General features: G+C 42.8%; 2 protein-coding genes across 2 annotated transcripts; both read right to left on the bottom strand.

Moving 5' to 3' along the window:
- Nucleotides 1-906: 906 nt before the first annotated feature.
- On the bottom strand, nucleotides 907-2,691 carry LOC134189828 (uncharacterized). Its single transcript, XM_062658223.1, has one exon. It carries the CDS (start codon nucleotides 2,669-2,671, stop codon nucleotides 1,265-1,267), a length of 1,407 nt encoding a protein of 468 aa, XP_062514207.1. The 5' UTR covers nucleotides 2,672-2,691; the 3' UTR covers nucleotides 907-1,264.
- Nucleotides 2,692-12,247: 9,556 nt separating this feature from the next.
- On the bottom strand, nucleotides 12,248-13,949 carry LOC134189923 (uncharacterized). The gene has a single exon (XM_062658322.1). It carries the CDS (start codon nucleotides 13,925-13,927, stop codon nucleotides 12,554-12,556), a length of 1,374 nt encoding a protein of 457 aa, XP_062514306.1. The 5' UTR covers nucleotides 13,928-13,949; the 3' UTR covers nucleotides 12,248-12,553.
- Nucleotides 13,950-15,188: the final 1,239 nt, after the last annotated feature.

The following is a 15,188-nucleotide window of genomic DNA, read 5'->3' as shown; positions in this document are numbered from 1 at the left end:
ATGAGATATGGCAGATGGGCAGAATCCACTCGCTGAATGTCAAAGCTCGTCTAGTACTAGGCATCATTTCCGTCTTCTGATTCATTTTTCACCGTCTTGTTAATTAACGGCGATTATTATTCTTTTTTTTCTGTTGTACGTTTCCCGTAATTACTATCCAGCTTTCATCATGACTTCTAGTAGAAGAATTCGTGCACATGATATGGTAGGCGTGATGTATCCGGGTCTTCGACACATTTCCTGTCGTGATACTTCAGAACTTTCCTAATCAGACACTCTGAGCTGAACGGTAGAGAAAGCCAAACGACTCTCACGTTATGAAACGATTAGTAGAGACAACGAGTTTAGCACGAGCAAAACACCCTTCGTGGGGCCCCTGTGATCGCAGCTTGATTTGTGCATGCGCATGCGCCGCATCGTATGAGGGAACTGGGAGCGGAACGGTCTGGGAGCTGAACGGTGATAGCTGCAGATAAAAAATAGCGCGAGTCTGGTACAGTATACGTACATGGGCGTTTGAAGAAGAATTATGAAGAAACCAGAAACGCTTTTTCCTTTTTTGATTTTGTCGTATTGAAAAATGGACGAGTGGCCAGCAGATCGATTCGCATTGAAAGGTGAATATGGATAAGTGGAAACGAGATATGCATCTAAGAGACATCCGGTGTTCGATGTTGCAATAATATCCGCGCAAGAAGCAACGTCGTAGTCTTGAAAAGTGGAAAAGCCGAAGGTGCGATAATTTTTCTTGGTTTTTCTAGAATGTATTTTCGATTTTAATTTTTTAGCATTGAAATATGGATGTGGCCAGCGAGTTAATTTTTGAAACATAGAAATATGGATAAGTGGTAAAGTGCAACTATGAATACTAGGTGGAAACAAGATATGAGTAAGTGGAAACGAGATATGAATAAGTGCAACATCCGGTGTTCAATATTGCAGTAATGCACGCGCACGCAATGACACTAGTATAATTGGGTAGTGGAATGGCCGAAAAGTGCACGGATTCATGTCATATATTTATTAGCAAATGTGATCTGTTATATTGGCGTATTGTAAACGACACGCAGTTATAGGATTTTAATAGCTTGCGAGCGTTGTTATATTTTAATTAATTTACCTAGGACAATACATCTCTATACGCAACAGCAGCCTTACAAGTCACAAATTACTCTGTTTGTCTGTCTGTCTGTCTGTCTGTCTGTTCCTTTCGCAAAGTCCTCTCTTCTTTCTTCTTAGCAATCAAGGCTTGAGACCGAGTCTCTTAGCTGTTCCAAGACATCACACCGAAGCACAACACTGTAAAACTCGAGCCAATGGTGGAATTGCTCCAATTCCATGGAACATAAGATCTTCCCAAAACACCATGGATTGAAACCGAATCGGTTGTCACGGAAACAATCAACCGCGGCAATACAAACTGGTCTTCCAGTTGGTTTTCTCCAATAAAACAGTGAGGCAATTTTGCGTATGACTTAATGAACGGGACTTTGAGAATATATCCGCTATCTTCGAGCTCTGCCTTTTGCAAGTCCATGTTGGCCACTCCTCCATAGCTTTGCTTCGAGTCACAGTCGATCGACTTTTTATTCGTCGTGCCCCAAGTACAGGCCAAGAGCGATGCACCCATTGGCAGATTGCCGTCATAATCCCAGTTGACCACTGTCCAGTGTGATGGTAGACCAACGTATGGTATTGAAGCTGTTTTTGAATATTGACTGGAATTTGCACTCAAGTCTTGGTACTGCATGGCTCCAATGCAAAATACTGTAATTATGTCGATGGCTCCGGACCAATCAAAATAGATCGATTGCAAGTATCTTGTAAGAAAAACTCCGTTTGCAGATGGCATAGTTGCCATAGAAACCGAAAAGTCAAACGAGTTAGCCATGCATAAAGGCGATTTCCCGTAGGTTGTCGTAAACGGTATATACAGCATTTCATGACCGTTTATGATCTCTATCTTAGCAAGAGATGGTTCCATATTTGCTACAGATCCATACGTATTTGGTAGCTCATCATTAACTGTAACAGTACCCGCGATATTATCCCATCTAGCCAATCGTAGGAAACTGATACCCAGAGCCGCAGAAGAATCCGCAACTGGATCTATGAAGAGCCAAGCAGATGGCAGTGATACTCCCACATTAGTCGATTTGTCTTGCAATAGAAATCCGTGAGCAGGCATGGCAGCAAAACAATAAACGCTAACCCTGACATCGAAGTCGCTATCGGTGAGAGTCCACCTTATCATTGCATTTATAGATCTCCCTGTCCGTGCTAACATCAGATAATTCCAAGTTGTCAATGCTCCCACGCTCGACACGTGTGTCCCTGTAAGAAAGTGTTGAGTTATTCTACAGTACGGTTGTTGTGGAAATGGCGTCTTATACGGAATTGCCATATAGTAGCCATCGAAGAATATCTCTTTGTTGTCGACGTCGAAGTTGGTAACGCCTCCGTAGCTCACATCGCTACTCTTGCAGTTGGCAAATGATTGACTGCTTGATATCCAGGTGCAAGTCATAAAAGTCATTCCCATAGGTTGATTGATCTCTCTTCGTGGATTTGAGACAAGCCAAGATGACTGCAGTGACAGTTCTTCCGCTGGAGCAAGTTGGCTGCAAAGTGCCAGAAGGACGGATCTTGAGAGAAACTGTTGAACTCGCATAATGATCCACAGCACCGAGACTTCGTGTGTTACTACGGGCAGTAGCAACAGAAATGATAGGTGATGAGAATGTATTCCAAAGAAGTAATAGAGTGGGAACGCCTTCATATTATTACAGGTGTCGTCTAGCCTTTCTTGCATGGTTAGTTCATGATTCCTGAATCTGGTCCGCTTCCTTGGAGTACCAGACCAGCTACTTGCTTTCAAAACTGGTTGCAAGTACATCCCTTGTAGGTGCATCTCCTCTCTGACACTGAATTCTGCCGACCGTGCCTTGTATGGATGGGTAACACCTCCGTTAGGATCCGCGTAAATTAGGTTGTGAGGTGTCTCCAGATCAGATCTCGGAGTACAGGAACTGTGATCAACAGACACATTCCCACAATTATGGCAATCTAAAACATGGCAGCAAAATGTACGTTGTTACCTCGAGAAACGTGAAAAGATATACTTTCATTAGACATCGATCTTTTCTACATGTCCCTCTGTCTAGAGAGCTGTCGTCGTCATTGTAAACTCCAGTTTCGTAGCAGCTTTTGGTACGTACCGTAGGGCGTCTTTTCGGCCGGTCCCGGCTAGTGAACAGCTGGAGCCGTACGCTCGAGCCGCGAACTTCTACCTGTCTGTTGCTCACTACCCAGCATTCTTACACTAAAATATTTGCAGTTAGTGCATAAAGCGAGTTAGATAATAATTAAGAATTGGCTTCAAGTTGCATCGAGCTTGCAAAAGAGCGAAATACGAATGTCCTTGATTAAAAACCAATAATACCTATAGACTTATAAGCTTGCAGCTCTCTGTCATCTAGAGGCAAGTACACACCTGAGCGTCTACTTCGCTACTGTCTATTCCCCGGGAGTGTGAACTCGGAAGTGAGTAATGAAGTAGAGATCACACCAGGTGTGCTCATTACAGCACTAGGAGCTGCTCCAGTTGAACCATGTTACACCAATTATCTTAAATGATTGCAGTTGCTGATTCGTTGGTCTTACAAGATAATTTGATAATAACGATTGCTCCACCCGTTTGTCTTTGATATGCAAAAGTATTATCCTTCCGTTTCGTTTATAGGTAAGGTTTAGATAATTTGATAAACAGAAATGCCAGACCTAGCAGTTTCTAAAGATACCGAGATCATCGCGGAAGTCCAACAAACAGCGGAGATATTGATGATTTTCAAAGTTAGCACTTATGGGGAACAGACAGTAGGTAATTACGGCTGCAACTTGTCTTGATTTTTGTGACACGCCCTAACAATCAGAGGCGGCCTCCTTCGCCTCCTGCTGGCTACGACCCTATAGAAACGTGTCATACTACTGTGTTAGTAAATGTATTAGAATACGTTTTACAATTTTTCTCGCTTCGCGAATATTCGGAGTAGGGTAGATGTTCCTAATTGTGGACACTCCCCGGTAATTTGAGTTACAAACGCTGTTTCTCTGGTAACCTGCTACGGAGAGAGAGGGAAACATGTCCAATGTACGCACCAATATCTAAGGTTTGGAACAAGACCTGTACGACTAGAATCGCACAACGTTTGCTAGCGCACTAGCAAAATATGCGGGATAACGTCTGTGAACAGCCCAAACGGGGGTGTATCCTAATTGTGGAATTTTGTTTCTCCGCCACAGAAAGCGACTGAGTCTGAGTAACAGCTGGATTAGATACCTGAATGGTTGCCTCACAATCTAGTACTTTGGGCCGCAATTAAAATCATGTTCTGTTGTGTATCATCACGATTCACCTGCGAAACTGTTAGTTATCACCTACAAAGTTCCTCCCATCACGTCCACAAATTCGAGGTATACGAATCAATCTTTTATTGGATCATGAAAGTGCCCTGACGTTAGTTAAGCAATTATCGAGTACCTTGGTAAAGATTTGAGCCTATAGTTACGTTGACTGTAACGTGCTAAAGATGCGCATTATGTGCATGAAGCGAACGTGTATTTCCAGTCCAGTAAACATGTAAATATCTTCACTCATACTAGATCTAGACATCAGTAATCCACTGACACTCTAGCTGTTTTCACTGCTACTACATCTGGCCACAATAGGGTATGAAATGAGAACGAACAAAGTAGGTGGAATGTCAATATCACCGACATTCGTAATCCAGTCAGAATTTGACTGTCTTTACTGCTACTAGATCAGGCAACAATAAGACACAAAATGAAAACCTACAAACTCACCTAGGATAGGTGGAAGGTCAAAACTACCTTGTCTGATATCAATAATCATCTCCACCAGCAACGCAAATAGATGCTCGAACCACAGTTTACAGTTCCGACGTTCATCTAAACATGATTGATCGTCTCCTGCATTCTATCATAGACAGAACACTTGGTTTCTGCAAAATTTGAAAGGCACGACACCATTTTACACAGAGGTGATACACCACAGAACATGGTTTTGATTGCGGCCCAAAATACCAGCTTGTGAGGCAACCATTCAGGTATCTAGTCCAGCTCTTACTCAGGCTTGGTCGCTTTCTGTAACGGAGAAAAAATGTCCACAACTAGGATACATCCCGCGTCCAGGCTGTTTACAGACGTTATCCTGTATATTGTGCTAGCGCACTAGCTGACGTTGTGCGATTCTAGTCGTACAGATACCGTTACGAAGCTTCTAGATTGGTGCGTATATCGGACATGTTTCCCTGTCTCTTCGTGCAGGCTACGAGAGAAACAGCGATTGTAACTCAAATTACTGGGAAGTGTCCACAATGATAGGTACACCTACCTTAGACTGGGTAATGCTCCGGAAACAGAGCGAAAGTTTTTGGCAATTACCTCGTCTCCAATTCAATAACAGTGACTCTTGCTAGTTGTTGCATTACAATTAGTGTAGTTTAAAAATGTCCATTTGTCACTCAAGTTATGCTGGGCCGTACACTCTCATCTTTCAGCTAGAAGGATGAACACGCACGCACAGTTATGCCCTCGTGTTCTCGTGACATAATTTTTTTGGCCGTGCTGTGTGAAAATGACTCAGACTGACAGTCGAATGGGACAGTGGGAGTCACTTGGTTTGTACTCGGTATCTTGTTGTGTTGTATATAATTCTGTTCATTACATGTACTAGTGTCGTCTCGGGGCCTGTTCATCTTTTCTTCTGGTAATTTCTGCAAAACAGGAATCTTTCTGGTAACTAGGAATACGTGCTAAATCCGGTCAGACAGTGATTTATTCATGCTAAAAGCAGCTCTATTCTACCTACAAACGAACACGAAGTTGATTCCACCAGTCCGGCAATCAAGCTTCTAGACAACTCTCAGTACACGTGAGCACGTGACACTAGCTTTCTGCATAGTAGGAATATCGCTACAACTTTTCTTCTAGAACACCGACCGTTTCTATCCGCTGCTTCCCACTTTTACACAATAATTTAAACATTTCTGCACTCGTTCAATGTTTTTCCAGGCTACCGTTGATGAGAATCAGCATCGCAAAGTACACGTGGTCAAGCACGACAGACGCCATTTTGTGCATACTAGTAATGTCTCGCCAAATCGCTACAATTCAACTTGAGAAATCCAAATTTACATGGAATGCTTTCCACAATGCATAGAATCATATCAAAAGTTTCTGATTATTCTGACGTCATCTCCAAATTTCAAAATTCGACCAAACGATCGATTTCTGACGTTTTGACTTCTGCTGATAAAAATTGACAAATCAAAATTTACATCAAATGCTTTTCACAATGCATACAATCGTATCACAAAGTTTCTGATTAATGTGACGTCATTTTCTTGGAATGACAGTTTTTAAGAACAAGCGTAATAATTTTACATTGTCGCTCAATTCATCGATTTTGAGCCGTTTGTTGCTAAATTTCGTGCGGTTGCAGTTTTCGGCAGCCATTTTTTCTTTATTAGCAATTAATGCCTTGCCAAATCTTTACATCAAATAAACTCTAATTGCTTCATACGTTAGCTATCAGACGTTACTTCGAAAAGAATGAGAAGAATTAAGATTCATGCAGATCTACAATATATATATATATATATATATATATATATATATATATATATATATATATATATATATATCGTTGCACATCTGGTTGGGCATCCCACTTTTCTCGGCAGATTTGGGTTCCAAGCGCTGTTCCTGTGGACAGATCCTAGATAAATTTGGCAACCACTTGCTTGGATGTGGCCAGAACAACATAAGAACACGCGTAATGGCAACTGCCATAAGGAACAACGCTGCAACACTGATACTTGTGCCAGACCGGATGATATTTTCCACTCTGACTTCGAACAAGGCTGTACCACCTATTTTGATGTAACAGTCAGGAACACAATGCAACCGTCATACGTTACCCAAACAGCTTACAGAGCGGGAAATGCAGCTGCAGCTGGAGAAAGGGAAAAAGACCAACGTCATGAAGCCAATGTCACATCAACTGGGAGTATTTTCCACCCTCTTATGTGCGAATCTCTTGGCTTGTGGTCACCACACAGTTTGGAAGTATTGAAGACCATCGCACGACGATTATCTTTCAAAAGAAATTTGACAGTCAGCCAGGCAGTCAGAGACATACATGAACAACTGTCGATGAAACTCTGGCTATATAACGCCCAAATGATATGGCATAGACTGGCTTTAGACTGTACTGACATGTTTTTCGAATAACGTGTGTTAGATACCCACGTAGCTGAGTTTATACATATATATATATAACAATAAATATATATATTTATATAAACCCATACATATATATATATATATATATATATATATATATATATATATATATATAACAATAAATATATATTTATATAAACTCAGCTACGTGGGTATCTAACACACGTTATTCGAAAAACATGTCAGTACAGCTTTTGTAGTAAATCGAGGATAGAACGCAGCGACTCCAAACTTGTTCTGTGGTCTTTTTTTTATTTTTTGGAGTCTGCAAAAAATAGTTGCAAAGCGATGTGCAGAGGAAAATATGTGGAATCCCATTTGCACGAAGTTTCGTGCCAACGGGATCCTTTTTGTAGTAAATCGAGGAAACAACGCATCGACTCCAAACTTGTTCTGTGGTCTTCTTTTATTTTTGGAGTCTGCAAAAAATAGTTGCAAAGCGATGTGCAGAGGAGAACATGTGGGATCCCATTTGCACGAAGTTTCGTGCAAACGGAATCCTTTTTGTAGTAATCGAGGAAAGAACGCAGCGACTCCAAACTTGTTCTTCACGTGGTAGGTTTTCGGTGTATTTATTGGTCAAAACTGCAACACGATACGAAAAACTTTTGTTACAAAGGCACGCGTAGGATCCTACTAGAATGAATCGAGTAGCAATTACCGTGACAATTAGACGGTTATTAGCAATTGTTGTCGTCATGCAAGGTGCAAGCTTATTAGTGTTTCTGCTGTGGACATCATGACAATGACGTCTTAATTCTCAAGCCAGAATTGACAGAGATGTCTCTAGCTGCTCCGTACGAAGTGAATGGTAGCCAATAGACGACAGAAGCGCGTACAAGGTACATTCGCTACCGCTAGTTACCGAAGCTACAATGTTCATGAAGCGAGGATTTCGCTCGTTGCAACGAAAACGATCTACTTTGTAACTGTAATTTCTGAACAGTCCCTAGAAAGAGCGTAAGGCTTTTGTGTTTTTTTTTGTGTTGTCTGGCGACGTTTAGCGTAGTATGTACTCTCGTGAGACTACATTTACAGGATCGCTTTCTAATTAAACTAATGAAATAAATGGTCACATGACATGATATGTTACCAGTCCTTCTCCTGGCGAGTGGGACAAAAAGCACATGCCAAAACACGTGGAGCGCGCGCGAGGAGGAGGACTGGGTACGAGTCTACTGTCTACTAACATCTTCCTGAAATGTTTCCACTGCCACTCTATGACTGCAATCTGCCATACTGGTGAGGCCTTCGATCCATAGCTGATTTGGTATACGTTTAGCACCACTGAACCTCTCTAGTTGAAGATTGATCCAGAACAATGTTCTTCAACACCGGTCTGATGTAGCATTTGGCGTGTCCAAGGTAGGACTTTGAGTACGCCACAGTGAATCCACAGGCAGGACAATCCATCGCTCCAAGTTCTCTGCCCCCAGCACTCGCCACTTTCAGCAATTCGTAGCCTGTCTCTCAAAGTGTGTGAAAAGCGGAAACTATTTCGTCGTGCACTTCCTAGCAGTCCTCCTCAGAGGGAAAAGTCAACCTTCGTTCTCCCTAGCCCGCTTTTTCCAACGACCATCGGCAAAGCCCGGAAGGTACGTACTGCCTAAATTTGTCAGCCAAGCAAACAAAGCAGTGCGTCCATCCGGTATTCGTCCGTCGACCCCTCTTGCGCAATTTGGCGGAAAATGAAGATGAAGATTGGCGACGTTTTTCACCGCTGCTAGAACTAGCTCGAAAACCAAACAGTTTCGGAAGTTTTGGTTGTATTCGCGCAGATTGCGGGGCCGAGCTACTAGTAGCCTTGCAGACCGCTTGCAATTCTGGCGATGGCGACCGATCGCTTGATTGACCAGTTTCAACTTGCAGTTGCTCTGCTGCCTGTTGCAACAAAGAAGCAGCCGTCCTAATACGCTCCTGCTGATTCATCGACAAGCACAGTACTTTAGCTGCTGTAGCACTACTTCTAGCTAACGCGCCTCAGCTAGAAAAACAAATTTTGCGTATTACAGGTGCCCGTATATCGTTTACGCGGGAAATTTGGCATGAAACTATCAAAGCCAATTCGACAACACACCTATCCCTGATGCACAAAATCCCTACACCTGATGCACAAAACCTCTACCCCTGATGCTCAAAACCCCTACCCCTGATGTTCAAAACTCCTACCCCTGATGCACAAAACCCCTACCCTGATGCGCGATTATTCTTATTTTGTCACGTATCACGCGCCATATACAAGAGCTAGGTAGTAACCCAGGGCCGGAACAAGGAATTTTTGAAAGAGGAGGTTGACCTGGTAGCAGTTATTTATAGCATTACTAATTTTCTCTTTCTAACGAAATTATATAAAATTATTAAACCATGCCTATTGGAAAATAGGGGGTTGCAACCCCTGAACCCCCATCTGGATCCGGGTCTGTAACCTTCTGTCTTTTTCGGCCACACAGATCTCACCTTTTGAAAGGTGCTTAGTCGTAGAATATACGCCGTACCAGCAACTTTCAAATCTACAGCTAGAACCAGTCAACCATGCATGGTTTTCGGCACGTGCGTCGATTCAGATCAACGACTCGGAAGACGAAGACTACTTTTTGCACACCCTAGCAGAGAGCAGCAAACGCAAAAAGATGAAAGTAACAGCTCTGTCTGACGACGTCGACGTCGTCACCCTGCAAAGGTTTGAAAGGAAAATGGAGTCGATTGCCACCGAGGTCACAAGCTTTCGCGGACGGCTTGACTCCTCGCAGTCGTCGGAGAGCAAATGAAGGAGAAAGTCCAGAACGTTCTGGATAACGTCATCTAGATGACGACCATCAATGAGCGACAACACCTTCCCTTGGCTCTCCAGATTGCTTTCAATTGCGCTTTCGAATGCGTCATTTGCAAGGACAGCCCTCCGACCCCACCCTTGATGGTCAGCTGCTGCTGCAAATCAATAGTTGGCTGCAAAGTCTGCGTCGCACACTGGTACGGCGGCGGACAAGAGCTTGAACGTAATTGCCCTAAATGCGGAACGGCTGCAGCAGTAGCAAACACGTTTCAACTGCACGGAGTCGACAGCGTGCTCAAAGCCGTTGGCGACGCCACACACTTTCGCTGTCTCCAAGACGTCGCACCTCTGGCTAGCGATCGTAGCCCTTAATTCGCCTGATGTCCACACCATTGACGATTAGAGTTACAGAGAACCGTACAACGTTGCGTCAATTAAGTAGAACAAATAGCTAATTGCTATCTTTAGAGTATCGTACGATAGCAAACCATCTAGCCAGAGTAGCAGTAATACAATGTTGTGTTGAGTCTATGGAACGTATAGTACGTAAGAGTTTGAGGTTGTTAACGTCTGAAATCTAGAGTTTAGGGTTGTTATCTTTTATTTGTTACATTAGTAAAATTTGCTAAATTTTTGAAGAGAATGCAGTGAAACGCCGGTGTACTTCCCTTCAGATGTCAGACGGGTATGGTCATTAGTTAGACATATGCATGCATGCCTGCATGTACGAAGCACAGAAATGGAATTGAGAGGACTGAATCTCTATTGCTAATAATTGACTAGGGATCGACACTGCACCGTCTCCTACTGCATTAGTTGGATTTGGTAAAAGAAATGCGTGCGCGCATGTGTGCAACTGTTTTGAGTACACTGTTTCTTCGCTTGAGACTGAGCGTTGTCTGATTTGTAGCAGCCATTTTCCCTAATTAATTAATTAATAAGTAGAAAAGGGGAGAGGCTGTTTGGGTAGAAATCTAGACGGTCGGGTAAACTAGGTATATATCTGCTAGAAGAATGTCTGAATGAGTTGGCAGAAATGGGATATGGCAGATGGGCAGGATCCACTCGCTGAATGTCAAAGCTCGTCTAGTACTAGGCATCATTTCCGTCTTCTGATTCATTTTTCACCGTCTTGTTAATTAACGGCGATTATTATTCTTTTTTTTCTGTTGTACGTTTCCCGTAATTACTATCCAGCATTCATCATGACTTCTAGTAAAAGAATCCGTGCACATGATATGGTAGGCGTGACGTATCCTGGTCTTCGACACGTACAAATTTCCTGTCGGGATACACGCAACTGTTACAGAACTTTCCTAATCAGACACTCTGAGCTGAACGGTAGAGAAAGCCAAACGACTCTCACGTTATGAAACGATTAGTAGAGACAACGAGTTTAGCACGAGCAAAACACCCTTCGTGGGGCCCCTGTGATCGCAGCTTGATTGTGCATGCGCATGCGCCGCATCGTATGAGGGCTCGGCAACTGGGAGCAGAACGGTCTGGGAGCGAAACGGTCTGGGAGCTGAACGGTGATAGCTGCAGATAGAAAATAGCGCGAGTCTGGTACAGTATACGTACATGGGCGTTTGAAGAAGAATTATGAAGAAACCAGAAACGCTTTTTCCTTTTTTGATTTTGTCGTATTGAAAAATGGACGAGTGGCCAGCAGATCGATTCGCATTGAAACGTGAATATGGATAAGTGGAAACGAGATATGCATCTAAGAGACATCCGGTGTTCGATGTTGCAATAATATCCGCGCAAGAAGCAACGTCGTAGTCTTGAAAAGTGGAAAAGCCGAAGGTGCGATAATTTTTCTTGGTTTTTCTAGAATGTATTTTCGATTTTAATTTTTTAGCATTGAAATATGGATGTGGCCAGCGGGTTAATTTTTGAAACATAGAAATATGGATAAGTGGTAAAGTGCAACTATGAATAAGTGGAAACAAGATATGAGTAAGTGGAAACGAGATATGAATAAGTGCAACATCCGGTGTTCAATATTGCAGTAATGCACGCGCACGCAATGACACTAGTATAATTGGCTAGTGGAATGGCCGAAAAGTGCACGGATTCATGTCATATATTTATTAGCAAATGTGATCTGTTATATTGGCGTATTGTAAACGACACGCAGTTATAGGATTTTAATAGCTTGCGAGCGTTGTTATATTTTAATTAATTTACCTAGGACAATACATCTCTATACGCAACAGCAGCATTACAAGTCACGAATACATCTGTTTGCCTGCCTGCCTGTCTGTCTGTCTGTCTGTCTGTCTGTCTGTCTGTCTGTCTGTCATACATATGTTTTCAAACATTGAACTATTATACATCATCTAAGCAAAGCAACTAAATACTACTGTCTGTATGTCTGTCTGTCTGTTTGTTCCATTTGCAAAGTCCTCTCTTCATTTTCTTCTTAGCAATTAAGGCTTGAGACTGAGTCTCTTAGCTGTTCCAAGACATCACACCGAAGCACAACACTGTAAAGCCAATGGTGGAATTGCTCCAAGGACCAAACATTGAAACTGAATCGGTTGTCATGGAAACACGCAAATGCGGCACTTTAAAATTGTCTTCCAGTTGGTTTTCTCCAATAAAACAGTGAGGCAATTTTGCGTATGGTTTAATGAACGGGACTTTGAGAATATATCCGCTATCTTCGAGCTCTGCCTTTTGCAAGTCCATGTTGGCCACTCCTCCATAGCTTTGCTTCGAGTCACAGTCGATCGACTTTTTATTCGTCGTGCCCCAAGTACAGGCCAAGAGCGATGCACCCATTGGCAGATTGCCGTCATAATCCCAGTTGACCACTGTCCAGTGTGATGGTAGACCAACGTATGGTATTGAAGCTGTTTTTGAATATTGACTGCAATTTGTACTCAAGTCTTGGTACTGCATGGCTCCAATGCAAAATACTGTAATTCTGTCGTTGGCTCCGGACCAATCAAAATAGATCGATAGGAAGTATTTTGTAAGAAAAACTCCGTTTGCAGATGACATAGTTGCCATAGCAACCCTAAAGTCACTCGACATAGCCATACATAAAGGCGATTTCCCGTAGGTAGTCGTAAACGGTATATACAGCATTTCATGACCGTTTATGATCTCTATATTAGCAAGAGATGGTTCCATATTTGCTACAGATCCATACGTATTTGGTAACTCATCATCAATTGTAACAGTACCCGCGATATTATCCCATGTAGCCAATAGTAGGAAACTGATACCCAGAGCCGCAGAAGAATCCGCAACTGGATCTATGAAGAGCCAAGCAGATGGCAGTGATACTCCCACATTAGTCGATTTGTCTTGCAATAGAAATCCGTGAGCACGCATGGCAGCAAAACAATAAACGCTAACACTGACATCGAAGTCGCTATCGGTGACAGTCCACCTTTCGGTTGCATCTATATATGTCCCTGTCCGTATTAGCGTCAGAGAAGACTTTGTTACAAATCCTCCCACGCTCGACACGCGTGTCCATGTAAGAAAGTGTTGAGTTATTCTACAGTACGGTGGTTCTGGAAATGGCGTCTTAAACGGAATTGCCAAAAAGTAGCCATCGAAGAATAAAATTCTGTTGTCGACGTCGAAGTTGGTAACGCCTCCGTAGCTTACATCGTTACTCTTGCAGTTGGCAAATGATTGACTGCTTGATTTCCAGGTGCAAGTCATAAAAGTCATTCCCATAGGTTGATTGATCTCTTTGCGTGGGTTTGAGACAAGCCAAGATGACTGCAGTGACAGTTCTTCCGCTGGAGCAAGTTGGCTGCAAAGTGCCAGAAGGACGGATCTTGAGAGAAACTGTTGAACTCGCATAATGATCCACAGCACCGAGACTTCGTGTGTTACTACGGGCAGTAGCAGCAAAAATGATAGTTGATGAGAACGTATTCCAAAGAAGTAATAGAGTGGGAACGCCTTCATATTATTACACGTATCGTCTAGCCTTTCTTGCATGGTTAGTTCATGATTCCTGAATCTGGTCCACTTCCTTGGAGTACCAGACCAGCTACTTGGCTTTCAAAACTGGTTGCAAGTACATCCCTTGTAGGTGCATCTCCTCTCTGACACTGAATTCTGCCGACCGTGCCTTGCATGGATGGGTAACACCTCCGTTAGGATCCGCGTAAATTAAGTTGTGAGGTGTCTCCAGATCAGATCTCGGACTACAGGAACTGTGATCAACAGACACATTCCCACAATTATGGCAATCTAAAACATGACAGCAAATGTACGCTGTTACCTCGAAAAACGTGAAAAGATATACTTTCATGAGACATCGATCTTTTCTACATGTCTCTCTGTCTAGAGAGCTCTCGACGCCATTGTAAACTCCAGTTTCGTAGCAGTCTTTGGTACGTACCGTAGGGCGTCTTTTCGGCCGGTCCCGGCTAGTGGTCAGCTGTAGCCGTACGCCCGAGCCGCGAACTTCTACCTGTCTGTTGCTCGCTACCCAGCATTTTTGCACTAAAATGTTTGCGGTTAGTGCATAAAGCGAGTTAGATAATAATTAAATATTGGCTTCAAGTTGCATTGAGCTTGCAAAAGAGCGACATTCGAATGTCCTTGATTAAAAACCAATAATACCTATAGACTTATAAGCTTGCAGCTCTCTGTCATCTAGAGGCAAGTACACACCAGAGCGTCTACTTCGCTACTGTCTATTCCCCGGAAGTGTGAACTCGGAAGTGAGTAATGAAGTAGAGATCACACCAGGTGTGCTCATTACAGCACTAGGAGCTGCTCCAGTTGGATCATGTTACACCAATTATCTTAAATGATTGCAGTTGCTGATTCGTCGGTCTTATAAGATAATTGGATAATAACGATTGCTCCACCCGTTTGTCTTTGATATGCAAAAGTTTATCCTTCCGTTTTGTTTATAGGTAAGGCTTCTATAATTTGATAAACAGAAATGCCAGACCTAGCGGTTTCTAAAGATACCGAGACCATCGCGGAAGTCCAACAAACAGCGGAGATATTGATGATTATCAAAGCTCACACTTATGGGGAACAGACAGTAGGTAATTACGGCTTCAACTTGTCTTGATTTTTGTGACACGCCCTAACAATCAGA

Source organism: Corticium candelabrum, chromosome 14 (assembly GCF_963422355.1).
Source record: "Corticium candelabrum chromosome 14, ooCorCand1.1, whole genome shotgun sequence".
Classification (NCBI taxonomy): domain Eukaryota; kingdom Metazoa; phylum Porifera; class Homoscleromorpha; order Homosclerophorida; family Plakinidae; genus Corticium; species Corticium candelabrum.
Note: the sequence above shows the minus strand (reverse complement) of the source record. Positions and strands in the feature narration are given on the sequence as shown.

What these genes read in the sequence shown, in the direction of transcription:
- LOC134189828 (XM_062658223.1), bottom strand. Translation starts at nt 2,671, where the DNA reads ATGCGAGTTCAACAGTTTCTCTCAAGATCCGTCCTTCTGGCACTTTGC.
- LOC134189923 (XM_062658322.1), bottom strand. Translation starts at nt 13,927, where the DNA reads ATGCGAGTTCAACAGTTTCTCTCAAGATCCGTCCTTCTGGCACTTTGC.